We start from the raw sequence: 16,715 nt of genomic DNA, 5'->3' as shown, positions 1-16,715 counted from the left end.
TTTTCTTGTTTTCCATACTCCCTGTTATAACACAGTCAAACATTGTGACTATTGGTGGTGTCTTTTTGAGTACAAGTCTTGTAGATTGTTTGGGCAGTTAAAGAAACTCAAAGGTTCATGCAAACTCCCAGAGTAAACTTATTTTAACCTGAGAGAGAGAGAGAGAGAGAGCCCTTCGTTATTTCCAACTGTGATCTCTTGGGCACTAATTGCTCTGGAGACACAAGGGCTTCTGGGTGCATCCCTAGGGCTATTCGATGGGAAAACCAGAACCCAAGTAGCAGCTTTAGCAACAGAACACCTGAGGTCAAGTTCTCGCTCTGCCCCGATCTCTGGGGGCTGGGAGCATAGCATTGGAATTTATTCTGCCTTTTTTCCTGTGCGTGCTGAGGGTGGAGATAACATCACACAAATATTAAAAAAAAAAAAAGAATACTCTCTGCCCTTCAGATGAGAACTTTTAAAAGAATGGGGAAGAACACTCAAGAGATTGTTCGTTCCGTGAATCACTTTCTCACAATAGGCACTCGGTATAAAAGAAGTTATTCTAAAATGGCACAATTGCTGGGGGTCATTTCAGTGGGTCAGGTCTGCCCTATCCTGATAGAAAGAAACTTAAGTTCTCATTCTTCAGTGTTCACACTGGTGCTTAGATTCAGTAACATGGTTTTTAATTTTTCAAATTGCTTTATCTTTGTTTTCAGTCGATCACAGAAAAAGATGCAGATGGTTTCCAATATCTCCTTTTTCGCCATGTTTGTTATGTACTTCCTGACTGCCATTTTTGGCTACTTGACATTCTATGGTAAGTAACTTCCATCAGCACACAAATACAGGGATTAGTAAGTAAGTTCTTAAAAATCAAGGTCAAAATAACTTTTAACGTGATAGCCAAAAAAGCAACAAATCTGCCCATTGGTTTTGCTGGTCTTTTCTTCTACTTAAAGCAAATGGCGATGGTTCCTCTGAATATTCATGCAGACCACACAAAAGAATAATTACCGAAACACTATCCTGTAATTTTCCTCTCCTCATACTGTCCTTAAAAGAAATTGCAGTTTATAAGCCTGCCACCTTTCCTGAGGAAAGCTTGAAACTACATCAGCGAAGGCTTTCCTAATTGCTGTTGCAAACTGGGTCAGGTTCCATTAATAGCAAAGAGAGACAGAGACAGATTCTGAAAGTGAGAAAGAGCGAAGTGCTACCCTCATGACACTCCGTTAATTAAAAATCAGACACCTGGGTGTTCGGTGGAAGGTGGAGCCTTGCAGCAATTTGAAGGAATGACACAGAAAGTTTAAAAGAAAAGAAATCCGAAAAAGAGCAAAGCTTTTCATTGTTAACTTTTATTGACCCTGTAGGAATCATTTACCTTCTTTTACTGCTTCTTCGTCAGTCATCCTGCAGCTTTATTGAACATCTTTCATTATCACTGTAATTTGAGACCGAATTTACATTGAAATACATATATTTCACATCCTCTATTAAACAATATTTCTTGGGGGCATTTTTTCATGAACACAAGGGGCCTCAAAACTTAAACACATTTAGAGATGATTAATTCAGCCTGGAGAGAGGGGCTACCCTGAGTATACAGTTGTGTTATTACCATTTTCACAGGCAATGGAGAAGCGCATTGTCTAATGAATCCATAAATACCACGTTTAATTTCTGCATGAAGATGGTATTCCTAAGGTTCCTGCAGACTCACAGGGCTTGGGGTGGGTAAAGGGAAGGAGAGAGAGAAAAAGCTTAATGTTACTTAAACAGTCTCATCTCACTTATCTTGTTCAAGCTATGATTTTTCTTGACAAACCCCTTTTTTTTTACATAGACTAGAATACCAAACCCTTTTATGCTCTTAGGTTAAAGGAAAAAAAAAGCTCAGCTATTTTTAAATGGTTATGAATTTTGAATCAAGGAAATTAGAACTAAGGAGATTTTTATTATGACCTGGGATCCTTTTTATAACCCTGAGACTAATCTACGGCCCAGACCAGAGCTGAAATTCCACACCCCGAGCCTTGAGACACGGGTGCGAGGAGGAGGAGACACGGCGGGAGGGGACTGTCTCGGTCAGAGGAGCGAGCGTTCCCTCGCTCTCAGTGGCTGCCCCTCCAGTTTTGGCTGTCTTTGAAATGACACACTTTCTGAAGTTTAGAGTTGAGAAAAAGTTCAAAGTGGTATATAAGCTAAATACTTTTTTAAATAAGAAAAACATACGTGGGAGAGAAGAATTACTTCCTTGCGGTGGTCAAGTTCCGTGACCACCTGTGCTGCTTGGACGCTGAGTTATAAGAGGAGCTTGAAGAGGCCCCGAGGGGCCCACAGGCTGCTCGGCAAGACCGGGCTTCTTGGCAGTGTGTGATGAGTGGCACCAAGTCGGGAAGAATCTAGATTAAGAAGGGCTTTGTGCTTCAGCCGCATGGTATTTTTAACCCCAGCTGACTCCTAGGTGTAATTTAGTGTGAGTTAAGCATCCCCACTCTGGGTGATGTCTAGTGATTACTGTACAGTCCTTTTCCCTAAAGGATCGGTGAGGCCAGCGGGGTGGAGGGGCTCCTCATCAACTATATCAATTGCTTAATAGATACTTCAACACACAGAGCATTGCTTTCCTTGCCCTCCAAGTTACAAATTCTTTGTGGTTCGGAAAAGCTGTCATTCCGTGATGTGCTTTTGTCTTGTTGTCACACCCTCTTACTTCTCCCTCGTTTTTAGAAAAAGTGCAGTCAGACCTCCTGCACAAGTACCAGAATAAAGATGACATCCTCATCCTGACGGTGCGGCTGGCCGTCATTGTTGCTGTCATCCTCACGGTGCCCGTGTTATTCTTCACGGTGAGTAAAGGGCGGCAGTGCAGCCTGAGAGCGGCTGGCGGCTCCTCTTCTCTGCTGCCTTCCAGAGCGGGAGCCATCTCCAGAGCCGGCCTGCTGAAGTAACTCTTCTGCATCCTTGAAAATGCATCGGGGAAGGATCCCAAGGCTCTTTGGAAAGAAAGCGGGATCAGTGAATTAGGGGAGCCTCCTGATGGAACGGATCTTTGCTTTTCTTTCACTGAAGTCTAGTTGATTTACAATGTTGTGTTAGTTTCTGGTGTCCAGCATAGAGATTCAGTTATACATTTACATATAGATCCTTTTTCAGACTTCTTTCCATTATAGCTTATTACAAGATATTGAATATAGTTCCCTGTGCTGTGCAGTAGGACCTTGTTGTTTATCTGTTTGTATCAAGTGGTTTATATCTGCTTATCCCAAACTCCTAATTTATCCTCCCCCTCCCCCTTTTCCCTTGGTAACCATAAGTTTGTTTTCTATGTCTGTGAGTCTGTTTCTGTTTTGTAAATAAGTTCATTTGTGCCATTTTTTTAGATGCCACATACAAGTGATACCATATGATATTTGTCTTTCTCTGTCTGACTGACTTCACTTAGTATGATGATCTCCAGGCCCATCCGTGTTGCTGCAGTGGCGTTACTTCACTCTTTGACGGCTGATAATATTCCATTGTTTATATACACCACAACTCTGATGGAATGAATCTTACGTCTACTTAATCTATCCCTCTTCTTCCTTACACAGAAATGTAGATAGACTGTTTGAATCCCCTGTTATACATGGCAGGAGGATGTAGGACCAGAAGAGAGCACTCAGTCATAGATAAAACAGAAACTACCCCCCTCCCTGCAAAAGACAACTACCTAGTCATAAAGAAAACACTGTCCATCTTAAGTCAAGCTCCGCTGCTTCCCAGACTGTTAAGCTGTCTGTAAACTCACCAGGTGTGACAAAGCCTGTCGCAAATGCCTGGGCACCAGTCTATCAGTGACTGCTGAAAAATGTGGAGGTCGGCATGCTGCTGGCACCACAGAACCTTCGTTTTCTTTTCCTGCAGGTCCGTTCATCTTTGTTTGAACTGGCTAAGAAAACAAAGTTTAATTTATGTCGTCATGTCTTGGTGACCTTCATACTTCTGGTGATTATCAACTTACTGGTGATCTTCATACCCTCCATGAAGGACATTTTTGGAGTCGTAGGTATGGCTTTGTGACTTCACGCTTACTCCCCAGCGGCTGTTTAGAAAGCCAGAGTTTCACGATGACGGCCGCAAACTTTTTTTTTTTTCTTATTTTACAGGAGTTACATCTGCTAATATGCTAATTTTCATTCTTCCTTCGTCTCTGTATTTAAAAATAACAAGCCAGGATGGAGATAAAGGAACTCAACGCATTTGGGTATGTCTCATGCCAGCCACTCTAATTTTTTCTGGTTTTTCGTTGAAGTATACCAAACACATAGTCCATCTCCACCATCTAACACTACTTTTAGTGACCTCAGAAGGAGGCAGCAGTCTTAGTGTTTGCCCGTCTGGGAGATTTAAAACATCATATCTGAATCTTCTCCATTCCCTCAAAATATCTTTTCAGGTTTTCTCTTATTGTGCCTTCGCTTTGTGCACTGAGCAAGGGCAGGTCCAACTGAGAGATTAGATGTTGAGATCATCCTGTGTCTCTGTGGCGTGATGCCTTGTCCTTAGCAAGCTGTAAGGTGGAAAGGGGCTCCAAGATTCTATGCAGTCCCCTGTTTCTGTACGATTCCTGGTCACATAACTCCATCCTACAGCCCAGGGAACGTGTGATGCCTTAACTCAAGTGTCTGAGTTAGCTTAAAGGGTCTTTGTTTGATTGGACAGAAATGTTTTGGAGCCACAGACCTGGATTCAGAAACTACCTTTCTATATTGGGATTCTTGTTTCCAGGTCTGGTGAAGTTCAAGGGCATCTTGAAGGTGGTGCACTTGGAGACAGTGAGGGAAGCAGGGGTGAAGTGGCTGCACCATGAGTACCTCCTGGAGCACCATTATGTTTGGCCTCGGAGAAGGCTTCTCAGCTGCCCTCCCAGCTAGTGTAAGCACCCCACTCACACACGATACCCGAGTCCGCAGACCCAGAGGAGAGACGCAGGCACGAGGGCTCATCCCGGGGCACCTAGGAGAAGCAGTGCTGATGCTGGTAGAGCATCTACGTCCCCAACAGGATTATCCTGAAAACCACAAATCCCAAATCCTTCTGAATCTGACCAGTGCGGGCTTCCCAAGGACAGAGAGGAAGGAGCAGTCAGCCTGGCGTAGCAGTAAAGCAAACTAAGATTAAATCCTGACAGTGGTGGAGACCATTCCATAGTCCATAAATTCCCTGAGTCTCTCCAGCCCTGCTCCCATAATAAAACTGGTAGGAGGAGCAACCAAATAGCATGAGACAAGGGATTCTGTCCGTGGAGGGACCTACTGGGAGTTAGACCAGACCTGTGATGGTGAGCCTGTGTGCATGCACCCCTCTGAACCCCACACTTCGCCTCCTCCCCTGCCCTCAGCTCCATCTCCCTGTCCAGACTCCAGTCCAGCCCCCTTGGCTCTCGCGATGCTTCATCCTTCTCCCCAAAAAGCTCTCAGTGGATGCTCTCAAGGCCAAGCAATTGATAAGCTTGTGTTCTTCAGATTCTAGAATTAGTAACCTGCCCCTTGTGGCCTTCATCCACCCTTGAAGTCACTTAGTTTCGGCTACCCATTTCCGATTTCACTCCATCCAGTCTACTTCGCTTTCCCATATCTTTTGAATACTTTTTCAAATGAAAATGTTTGCCTGCCAGCAATAACCAAGGCTGGTTGGTCAAGAGCAGTGACATGGCCTGTGTGTTTTCTAAGGCCATTCTTTTCTCTGGTTGTCATCGTAGTTTGAAAGGAGCTGTAAGGAGACCGTCAGCTGTAGAACAGATTCACTCCGAGGTGACCATGACAGCAAAGCGCAGAATGCAGAGGACGGTTCTGCATGGCTGCTTTTTCTTAGTTTCTCATCCTTGGAGAATCCGAGGCACACAGTTTTTAAAAAGGTTCTCATAGTTCAGCAACTATTGTAACACAGTCCGAATCCAAGGGCACACAGAAAGAAAGGGAGAGTGTATCTGTGTGTCCCCAGGTGAGCACAGGAAGTGTTTGCTTCCCAGAAAGTAACCCTTGCCTTTCTGTTGCTCCAGGCTGCCCTTTTCCTGGGTCTGGGGGTGCTGTTTTCCCTGGTCAGCATTCCCTTGGTCATCTACGACTGGGCCTACTCATCAGGCAGTGACGAAGGCCACTGAGACCAGCTGAAAAAACAAAACAGTCACGTCCCCACACATCAGCAACCCCGCGTCACTCCCTCGGCAAGTTTACAGAAGCAGACAGAAATTTACAAGGTACAAGACGGAATAACACTTCACTGGCAAAACAGAGACCTGTTTCTCCAATGGTTTATGTCCCTCCAAGATCCAGGATTGATCAAAGGATTGTGGATTTTTTCCCCCCAAATTTCACACAATCATATTTTCCAGTACTTTTCCCACTCAGTTATTCTTCACTCTCCTAACACTATTTTTTTTGTGAGTTCACCATCTCTTAGAACTTTAAAAACATGATCATCAATCATGTTTATTTATTATACATCCAGATTCTGAAATAATTTTCCTACTGATGTTCAGCTTCTGATATCTGTACCTTTTTAGAAGAGAAAAGAATCTTGAATTGTATATATTTATTTTGCTTTACAGAAAAAAAAATGGTTTCGTAAATAATTTGCCTATTTTGGTTAACATAGCACATAGGGATAATCATATGAGAGTTACAGGGCACATGCCCCTGTTGGATCAGAGGATGCTCAATATTTGAGGTGGCTCTGATCACCTGGAAGCTGAGGTCCCGTAGCCCATGGCCTCGCTGGTACTACATCCTGCTCTGTGCAGAGACATTCCCTGGAGAGTGTTCTCAGCTGGGAAAGGGGTGGGAGTGATTCTCACCTTGGTAAACATACTAAACTACATATCTGGGTAATCTAGTAAATGAAGGTTTGTTTCCCTCTTGGCAATTTGTGTCAGAATTACTCTAATCTGAGTCAGCTTCTACTGGGGAAGACCCGTGACACCTTTGTAACAAATGGAGAAGCAAGAGTCCTACAAACAGTTGGTCCAAAATGCCTGAGAAACATCTTCCTCTGATGCAGACAGCCTTCAGCGCGATACCGGTATTGTTGAAGGGGGAAAAACATTTCCTTAAATTATCAACCCAGCAGCTTTTACTCATGTCCACCAGCTCTTTGCACAGGGAATAATGTGTATCTAACCACGGAGGACCTAGGATAAGTAATTCCTGTTTTATATTGGGTTCTTTGGGGGTGGGGTCTTTAAAAAGACTTGTTTTATATCTATAAATTTAGGTTATTACAAATATAAGATTTTTGTACCTTAAATAAGCCTCATTCCTATTTCTTCTCCATTAACAATCCATCCAGTCTTTAAAAAGAACAAGAACCCTCAAAGATGGTCTTTGAGAAGAATGTGTGATGGAATCACTGTGTACCTTTCTTCCCCCAGACGGGGCGTTTGGTGCCTGTGCTGGTCCTCTTCTCGCCCCTTGTCAAGGGTGGGCTGTTACTGCCCACCTGACGTGACCCACACTCTGCCCCAGCCCCTCTCCTAAAGCAGGAGAAGGAGACCACAGAGAGACTGATAAAGAAGAGAGTTCGGGAGAAGGTAGCTTGGAAAAGGAATGGGGGACGATATGGAAACCCAGAACCACATCCCCCCTGAGCTGGGCCATCACCTGCGACTGGCTTGTCCACATCACACAGTGAGAGGCGTGTGTGCTCCTTGAACTTGAAACAGGGCTTGTATTTAATCTACATCCTGGTTGAACTTCACAAACATATAAGTTCACTGAGCACAGATTGCTTATCCAGAGATAAACAGACTGTAACCACAGACTCTTGGCAGAGCTCCCAGGCACTTAGTTCTAGGTTCTGTTCCTCCCCCACTCAGCTCCCCAAAGGTCTGCACGCTTCCCGGGGCTGACACGGGATGTCCCCTCCCCTTGACAGACTAATGTCCCATAGAAAAAGCAGGCATCAGAGCACCTTGTCGTGATCCTTCTGGGGGAAGAAGGAAAGGTAGTTCCTGCATTTCTTGGTAGACTCACCAGAGCTTTTAATGTACTGCCCCAGAGTTACATCCACATTAGGTCAGCGTTCTGCTATTCAGATCTGAATACCTACCTACATGTGAATTCCTAACTTAGTAAAATCCACAGGCACGTCTGTCCTTCTCAGCAGTGTCTTCCGTGTCAGGTGAGCAGGGAGAGAAACTGAATAAAACAAGTCAGCTGGCCCTTTGGGCTTGTCTAGGGCACCAAATAATGAAATAGCCAGATCGTGGACGACCCTTCATTTAAATAGAGACAAATCTAAGTTTACAAACTATGTTATGCTACTTTCTGTTTTCTTCATGAATTTACAACAATTCATTTTACACTCACAGAGTCAACTTCGAAGTTCATCGTGAACTCCCAGGACGTGTAGTAATATACCTGGATCTTTGGATTTTATGTGTCAGGACAAGGGATTTTTTTATTATTATTTAAAATATATTTATTTAGAGGAGGCACATTGCGGTCAATGTCTGTGGTACCACAGGTTTTTAAAATCTTCTATATATGTTTATCTCAGTTTATTGTTGACTGAATATGACAGACCCTCCTGTCATTCGTCAGAGATCACTGATCAGTTACATCGCTTGGGTGGGCTTAGCTGCGAAACGTATCGCTCTTACTCTTCTTGTTAAGAATAGAGAGCTGGTAGCCAAACTGCATGTACCACAGACATTAGGTAGAATTTCAGTAACACAGTCAAGTGCTGTGGAAGGTTTTCTGCTACGTGAGCAGACTCACGAGCATTTTATTTTCGCCACTGGGAGCAGCACGTTTTCCTTTGGCAGTTAGGATCTCAACACTAGTGAACAGTGCCAGGTTCGTCCTTTAGACGGTGAACTGTTGTTCCCTAGTTATCATAACACAGCATCCTGTAAATCCCTGATTTCCTTCATGGTACTTATTGGAAATGGGGGTAGTGAAGTGTGTACAAGAAAGAAATCGAGTCTTGTTAAGCACAGGCAGGCCCCAATTTTTAAGCAGAGCATATTGTAAAACTCTGGTCAGTTGATTGTTTGCAACCTGGAATGTATTTTCCTTTAGAAGCCCTGGGGGTTATACATGGTGTTAGGCCACCAGACCGGCTAGATCTAAACCCATAGTTTAGCTGAACATAGGATAATATAACAAGATTGCTGAAGAACCTCACCACTAAATGTAATATTGTTTCTAGTGGGTATTTGTTCCAAGTTGCCAAGCGTCCGTCACTTCTGTTGCTGGTGGGATCTGGAGTGCTCCCCCAGCCACACACCACCAGTTAGAGGTGCCCTGAGTGGCCTGAAGCCGTGCCTGCAGCAAAGGAGGAGAAGAGTAAGTCCAGGGCCACCAGACAGCCGGTGGCAGGAGGAGGGTGAGGGGCCACCTGCGGGCCATAAGCCTCCAGGGACGTTCCTCAGCTGATACCCTTTCTCCTCTGTGGAGTCTCAGGCTTGGCCTGCCTGCTTCTATTTGTAGGACGTTTTGCTCCCGGAGTTCACCTCCTTCCCTCTCGCTACCAAAAAGGATATCGCTCCCACATGCCAGTCACTGAAGCCAGCACACAGCACTTTCAATGGAGTTAGTGCTAGTAAACCGTGGTCTGACTGCTCGCTTATCAGACGAGGCTTAAAAAGCTCTCCACCCACCTTTCCTTTTTCACATTTGCAGACCCTGTTGAGAAAGGCATACATGGGTGATGGTCGTGGTACCACAGAGGGCTGTGGGAAGATGTATTTCAGAGGACAGCTCAGACAGTTCCCCCAGAAGTGGCTTCTTTCTGAAGGCCTCCAGGCCAGTGGTGCTCAAAGTGGGGCTCCCCGGGACCAGCAGCCACAGCGTCACCTGGGAACTCGTTGGAATGCCCCTTCTCCGGCCCCAACCCAGACCTAGTGAAATCGGACTCTCAGGGTGAGCCTAGCAAACCGTGCTGTAACACACCCTCCCAGTGATCTGGGTGCACGTCAAGTGTGAGGACCACTCGGAATCAGTTAATCTTTCCTTTTTGATCCCCGCTAGTCCTGCCCCTTAGTCCCAGAGGACTGTTCCTAGGATTCTCGGGACAAGAGGTGGGAACCAGGACTTAGGGAGGGGAGGAAAGGGCCTCGCTTCATTGCCCTCCCCGGTGAAATGCTGGTCCAGATGCACAGTTGTCAGTGGGGCTGCCTGCATGTGGGCTGAGACACGCTAAGATTGCAGTTTTTGTAGCTGTGAAGAAATAAAAGTGAGGTGTTTTGCGTCTTTTTTTTTTTTTTTTTGAAAGGAATGAAAAGATGTACCCTTTGTAAATGCAACCTTCGAGGAAATACTGGTTCATGTCAGGAGTAAGGTCTCCAGGAGGTGTGGGTTCACTGTGGGGTGGTCAGTCCTGCCCTCCTTCCTAGTGAGTTCTCTGCTAAAAGGGTCGTACTGCCCATGGGGCTGCAAAGGGCTCCGAGGAAACTCACGCACAGCTCTGGGTCAAGGTCAGAGTGCTGGATGGAGCATTTCACTGGGTTTGCGGCAAGGAGGAGGCCGGTGAGATGACCAGATAATTGATTTTATGCCTTTAGTGCAAAAGCCATCCATTTCCCTCTGGTTATCTAGGTCTGAGGCTTAGAAAGGGTGTAAACTTTGAGAACATAATTCCTCCATTCCAGTTCATAGGGAACTTCTAGCCACTTTCAAACTAAAAAGAGAGACTGTATCATCTAAGAATGTTAATGAACATTCCCCTTAGGGATGGCAGAGCTGAGAATCTTTTAGCAACAGAATACACTTCCTCGAAAATACAGTGAATTATTTATAATGATCTATGTCTTTCGGGTATCAATTAGGGGTGGGGGTGGCTGACAACTGAAAAATATCACTAAATCTTGAAGGGAAAGTTCTTGAAAAACATGTATAATTCACAAGACTCAGAGCTTCTTCGTCTCTTAGGGTTTTCTCGGAGGAAGGACTGTGAAACCGGGCCCATCTATATACAGGCTTGAATTTGTGTTTTTAAAAGGAAGAATCTATGCAGTTGAGGCTTATTGTAGGAAATACTTTGCTTGTATGTAAATATATTGTAAATACATAGGAGGCTGTATATTTTTGCAGTTGTTAATCCACATTGAAATAGAAGTCTCTAGTATCTGCCTATCAAGAATAAATGTTTTCATAGATATTAGAGGTTTGGTTTGGGAATTAGAAAAATTTACCTTCTCTCCCAGGTAACATAGTTCTCTCAATGTAAACTTGGAACCTAAAAAAATCTTACTTAATTGTTTAGAGAAAGAAATGTCTGAAAAATAGCTGCGTTGATTTCTTATACTGGTATTCAGATCAGTTATTTAAAAGATAGTCCTCTGAGCTACAAATAAGGAACATTTTAGACCCAAGTGGTTGCCATATAGAAATAGATATACTCAAAATAACGAGTTGTTTCTTCATAATGCTGTTTTAACGTTAACACTGATACCACTACACAGTATTCATGAAAACAAGTTGGGGAGGAGAATGTGGTTTTTTTTTTTTTTTTTCAAAACTGAATTGCTGCATTTCCCAAACTTTGGGATCTTTGAAATGAGGGGAAAGACCTGAGCATTAACTATGAGCACAAACAGAAAGAAAGAAATAAAAGAAAGAAAGAAAGAGAGAAAGAAAGAGAGAAAGAGAGAAAGAGAGAAAGAGAGAAAGAGAGAAAGAAAGAAAGAAAGTAAGAAAGAAAGAAAGAAAGAAAGAAAGAAAGAAAGAAAGAAAGAAAGAAAGAAAGAAAGAAAGAAAGAAAGAAAGAAAGAGAAAGAAAGAAAGAAAGAAAGAAAGAAAGAAAGAAAGAAAGAAAAGAAAGAAAGAAAGAAAGAAAGAAAGAAAGAAAGAAAGAAAGAAAGAAAGAAAGAAAGAAAGAAAGTAAGAAAGAAAAAAGAAGGAAGAAAAGAACCATTATTTTATCAAGCTTTTGAAAGTCTTGCATGACTGCCTTTACTTTTCAGTGTCGGCACCAACACAGACTGTCTTAAGTAATGTTTTCCCCAAACACTTGAATCTTGGTGGTTGGTACATAATCCCCTCTAGAATCTGTGTATTTTAGACTTCATCTGAGTCCCATACATGTAGCACATCACTGTTTCATTCATGTAAAAACCTTGTAAATGAATTTCAGATGGATGATTTAAGTGAGTCACAAGTCACAAAACTTTGCTCTTCATGGTTAATCAAACATATAGAGGTTTTGGGGGGTTTTTTTTCCCCCCAGGATGTGGTGTAAATAAAGAAATGTAAGAAGTTCTGTTCTATAACTGCTCTGTTAACATAGTTTTTAAACATTAAAAAATGTGAAATAAAAGTGTTTATGAATTTTTGTCTTCATTCTTTTGGGGTACAATACCAAAAAGGGGGGTATTTGGGTACTTACCATACACTCTATTTGGGGTTGTTGGAGACAGATTTGCACGCATTTTGTCAGTGTTCTAGAACGCCGAGAGTTCACAGAAGCTTATAGTAAAGTGCCCAAACTCTACAAAATACTTCTGATAGAAATCTAGTTGATCTGAAACATATCTTTCTCCATCCTTCACAATCAAAGTGGATGGAACATAACATTTTCTTCCTAAACTTCATCTTTATGAATATTGGTTCCTGGGCTATGGCGTAGGAGGGCAGTCGTCCTCTGCCCACACTGCGGCCATCCACGAAATAGGAAATCCTATCAGGTCTTCCATTTTGCCAGGAACTATTGAGGGGAAAGCTCCTGCAGCTTGGTTTTTCCCTCGTCCATCACTGGCTCCTCCCCCGTGATCTTTGGGAAGTTTTATCAGATCAAGGTGGCACAGTATCCGTAGTCTGATACCCAAACCCCTCTGGGGACAGGGCTAGTGCACGAATGACCTGGGCCTTCGTGTGTGAGTGGGGGTGAGGCTGCTCCTGACTGTCTGTGGGCTGCCAGGCAGACGGCCCATTGGGCAGGGCCATGTTGGTGCCCCCTGTGGATCTCAAGGTGGAAATTTGGGGCATAAGCATCCAAGCTGTGGACTGCAAGCTAGCTTCATGATCTATAAACTTAATCCGTCTGTGCCTCCTGTTTCTATTTCTTAATTGATCAAAACCCCCAGGACAAAGGGTGTGAGTCATTATCACTCTCAAACCCAAGCAGGTGTAAAAGTGCATACACCCACAAGGCTTGAGAATATGAGTGGGTTTTGTTATAAATCAAAAGATCTGGCCCTACTTTGGGTTTGACTTTTGGGTTGAAGATTTGATGGTTCTGACTTCTTCCACTCCTGCCCATGAGTGTCTGCTAATACTGTTCTCCTCTGCCCTGCTTCTCTCGGCACTGTCTGTGTGGGGGTTATTCCTTCCCTCCAACATGGACTTACTGACGGCTTTGCAACCCAGATGACCTGTTCGCTTACCTTCTAGATTTATAACTAGGTTCTGCCTGGTGAGGATAGTTAGTCTGGAGATGGTTAGCGAGGCCTAAATTTTGTATATCAAGGTTTTATCTTTCATTAGTTTAAATTTTAGACGAATCCAAATTGTCAGGACCATCTGTTCTTCAGTAGGGTCAGTGTAACATCGAAATAACCTGCCGAATCATGTATTATGTAACTGTAGCACTTAAAACAGATTTACATTGAAAAGGAAATAAATAGACCATCATACAGAGCACAGATAACACCCAATAAGTGGACTTTCAACTCAGTGGAGAAAAGAAGGGTTACTCTTGCTGAGTATGGAGAAAAATCACTAGCTTTTTGAATAAAATAAAGCTAGGTCCTCATAGTGCCCCGTATATCTAAAGAAAGCTCAAATATATTAAAGACTTTAAAATACATGGGTAAATATATCTCTTTTTTACAAAGGTAGAAATACGATTCTCACATAAAGTAGGTGTCAAATTTTTATCTAGCTCATCATAAATGAAGAAACAAATAAGATGTTTTAAAATGGTTCAAAGGAGAATTCAAAGAACAGACAATAAAGGATGCTGAAATGAACTGGCTAATAGATGCAAACTGGCCTTCTCCCCAGGGGGAGATCAATTACATCTCCATCAGGATTCATTTGTTCTTGGGGTAATAATCATTTCTATCTATCAGTCTCTATAATTTACAGGGTTATAAAATATCTCAAAGGCCAAAATAAAAAGGCAAAATTCATATAGAATCAGATAACTCAAAAGGGACATCTAGTATTACACAGAATGTAAACCCAGTAAACTTTTTTGCCCCTTTCAAATTTTTCAAGTTCTTTCCAATTTCCCTAAACAGTCCCCCTTTCCAACCATAAAAATCTCAAGGATTATTCTTGGTCATTAAAAAAGGTCTCATTAGTCTTGGCCTGATGGTTTGCACACGTGCCGCTGCAGCGAGCGCTAATTAATCATACAGGTTTTCTTGGGTTTGCTTTGCAAATCCAGAGGCACGCAGTATTAAACACAGAATTGCGCTTTAAAAAGTCTCTTATTTGCCAGCTCAAGGGTAGGAACCCAAGCCCAAGAAACTCCACTATGTGTCACCTGTGCTGTCTATAAATTTGGATGAGTTCCTCTCTATCTGAGTTCCCCCAAATCTCCTAAGGGTCCTGGCCTGCTGAGAAGTGCCCTTTCTTACCACCTGTAAGGAAGGGACTAGCACAGCTTTCCTGGGATGGTTTTGTAGGCATAAGTAAAATCAACCTTTGTTCCTCAGAGCTGTTTGACATAACTGATTAAACGAGCATCACTCACAAATGTGACATTTCAAGGAAATGATACACACTTTTTTCCAATTATATACTGGTAGAAAGGAGGAGATTTTTATTGAACCTGGGCAAATAACTACCTTGCTGTGGAAAAGCAAAGGAACTCAGAGTTTTTAAATTTGGAGGTGGAAGGAAGTTCAGGGAGAAGCAGAAAAAAATGTTCAATTTCACTTTACAAAGGCAGAGTCTACTGATTGGCTTTTTCTATCATTCATCTATTGATTAAAGATAGCTTAGGAAGAAAGAGAAAAAGCCTCCTTATATTTCCAGAAAATGGAGCATTAAAACAGCTTCAACACAACCACAGCAACATTTCCCTCATCGGTTCATTCCTTCCTATATAATTTTGTTCTGCTGGATCTTGGGTGCACATTTTGCTTGCAGAAAGTTGTCTGCTTCTGGACGAAAAAGCAACTCCACGCTCCCTGCACAAGCGCATCCTGAAAGCTGTCTCAGTGATGTCAGCTCAGAAGCTTCTCCCCAGGAGCCTATCCTTTGAAGTGGCAGCAGTTTAACCTACTTGGCGTAGTCTTTTTCCATGAGAATTTGGGCCTGTGTGTCTTTGCTAAAGAACCAGATTTTGGCCTGTAGCTTACCGCAGGGCTTCAGGCAAGTTTCAAGAAGCAAAGAGCCTATTTGATAATGAGACTGAAATGCTGTGGTTGATTTACCACGATAATTAATGGTTCTCCATTCTCTCACAGGTACCCTTCCAGATAACCTTGAAAAGCAGTGTAGAATTCCACTGAAAGGACACCCAGTAATCTTTTTTGCCCATTTCAAAGCCTTTCACAATTTTCCTTTCACTATCTGTATATCTATACTCATACATATAATATCTTGGAGAGGGGAAGCTTTTTTTGGTACAAAATACAGGAGTCATAAACGAAGTAATTGATCAATAAATATTTTTAAAACTCTTTACGACTTACGAAAAGTGCCAAAGTGCAAAAAATCCAAAAATCCACACGAGAGACAAAACTAACATTTACCACACATACGTTGCAACTGGTATGACCTGACTCTCAAATTTGAGGTCAAATTATTCAAAGGATTGCCTTAGTAGTATTACCAAGATACCCAATGTCGCTTTCTCCATACTCCTACCTCCAAATTGTTCAAGAACCCTTGAGGCATTTGACTCCAGAGGTGCCTGCTTCCAAACTCCAGGCAAAAGAGAACTAACTGGTGAATTTAATCAGTTCTCGGCAGGCTTCTTTCCCACTGCTGCTGCAGCTTCGGTTGCTGGCACGCGGTGTCTCTGTTGAACACCAGCTCTACACAGTTTGTTCATTTGCATCTACTGTTACAACGGTGCCCTCCCAAGTCTACAGCTCTACCAAAGCGGAAGCCATGGAGGAAGGATGACTAACCCAAGAGATGCTATGGTAGCTGCCACCTAGGGAGCCCAAGCAAGGGCAAGCCGTTTGCTGTAAGTTTGCTCCCAACTCATGCCCTCCAGGCTGCCTGGCTTAGGCAGGGCTCCAATTAGAACACTGTGTCAGAGCCAGCCCTCTCCCTGCCCCCAACCCATGGGCATTTAAATCTGATATTCATGCCTAGTCTCCACTCCAGATGTCCCTCATGGTGAGCTTCCCTTTGGGGAACTACAGGAGAGGGTCTAAAAGTAGTAAAATTCAAAAGGGAAGGCAGTATTGCGGAGGGGAATTACTACTATCTTCGTGGGGCCTCTGCAAATTTGCCTGACTGCAATGACAACAGTCATTGTTTCAATAAACCAAGGGATGTTTGGCTTTGGACAGTCATATTAAACCACAAAAATGTTTCGGTTATAGTCTTCTGTTGTGGTGATGCCTGCTTGTTTAGCTCCTATTTAGAACTTGAGAGGGGCCATTCCATTGACTCTTTCTTGTTTGAAAATTACTAAACTATCTTCACAAAAAAGCAGCTAGAAGCATCTTAAAGTTCTGCCTACCCAGTCCTTGGCTATATAGCGTAGAGCTAATCTCCTTAATACATCAAAAGCTTTTAAACATCACTAGGAAAAAAATTGAAGTCCCAATAGAA

General features: G+C 43.0%; 1 protein-coding gene across 1 annotated transcript in view; it reads left to right on the top strand.

Annotated features, from left to right (window-relative positions):
• Positions 1–12,291, top strand: part of SLC38A1 (solute carrier family 38 member 1) — a 64,643-nt gene extending 52,352 nt beyond the window's left edge. The window contains exons 13-17 of the mRNA XM_010989558.3: positions 705–805; positions 2,722–2,840; positions 3,898–4,039; positions 4,140–4,237; positions 6,035–12,291. Coding sequence (XP_010987860.1) covers positions 705–805; positions 2,722–2,840; positions 3,898–4,039; positions 4,140–4,237; positions 6,035–6,136 — 562 coding nt within the window. The 3' untranslated portion in view covers positions 6,137–12,291. The remainder of the gene's footprint in view (positions 1–704; positions 806–2,721; positions 2,841–3,897; positions 4,040–4,139; positions 4,238–6,034) is intronic.
• Positions 12,292–16,715: the final 4,424 nt, after the last annotated feature.

The sequence above is a fragment of the Camelus dromedarius genome, chromosome 11, assembly GCF_036321535.1.
Source record: "Camelus dromedarius isolate mCamDro1 chromosome 11, mCamDro1.pat, whole genome shotgun sequence".
NCBI lineage: Eukaryota > Metazoa > Chordata > Mammalia > Artiodactyla > Camelidae > Camelus > Camelus dromedarius.
The sequence above is the reverse complement of the archived record's forward strand: the minus strand, read 5'-3'. Positions and strand labels throughout refer to the sequence as shown.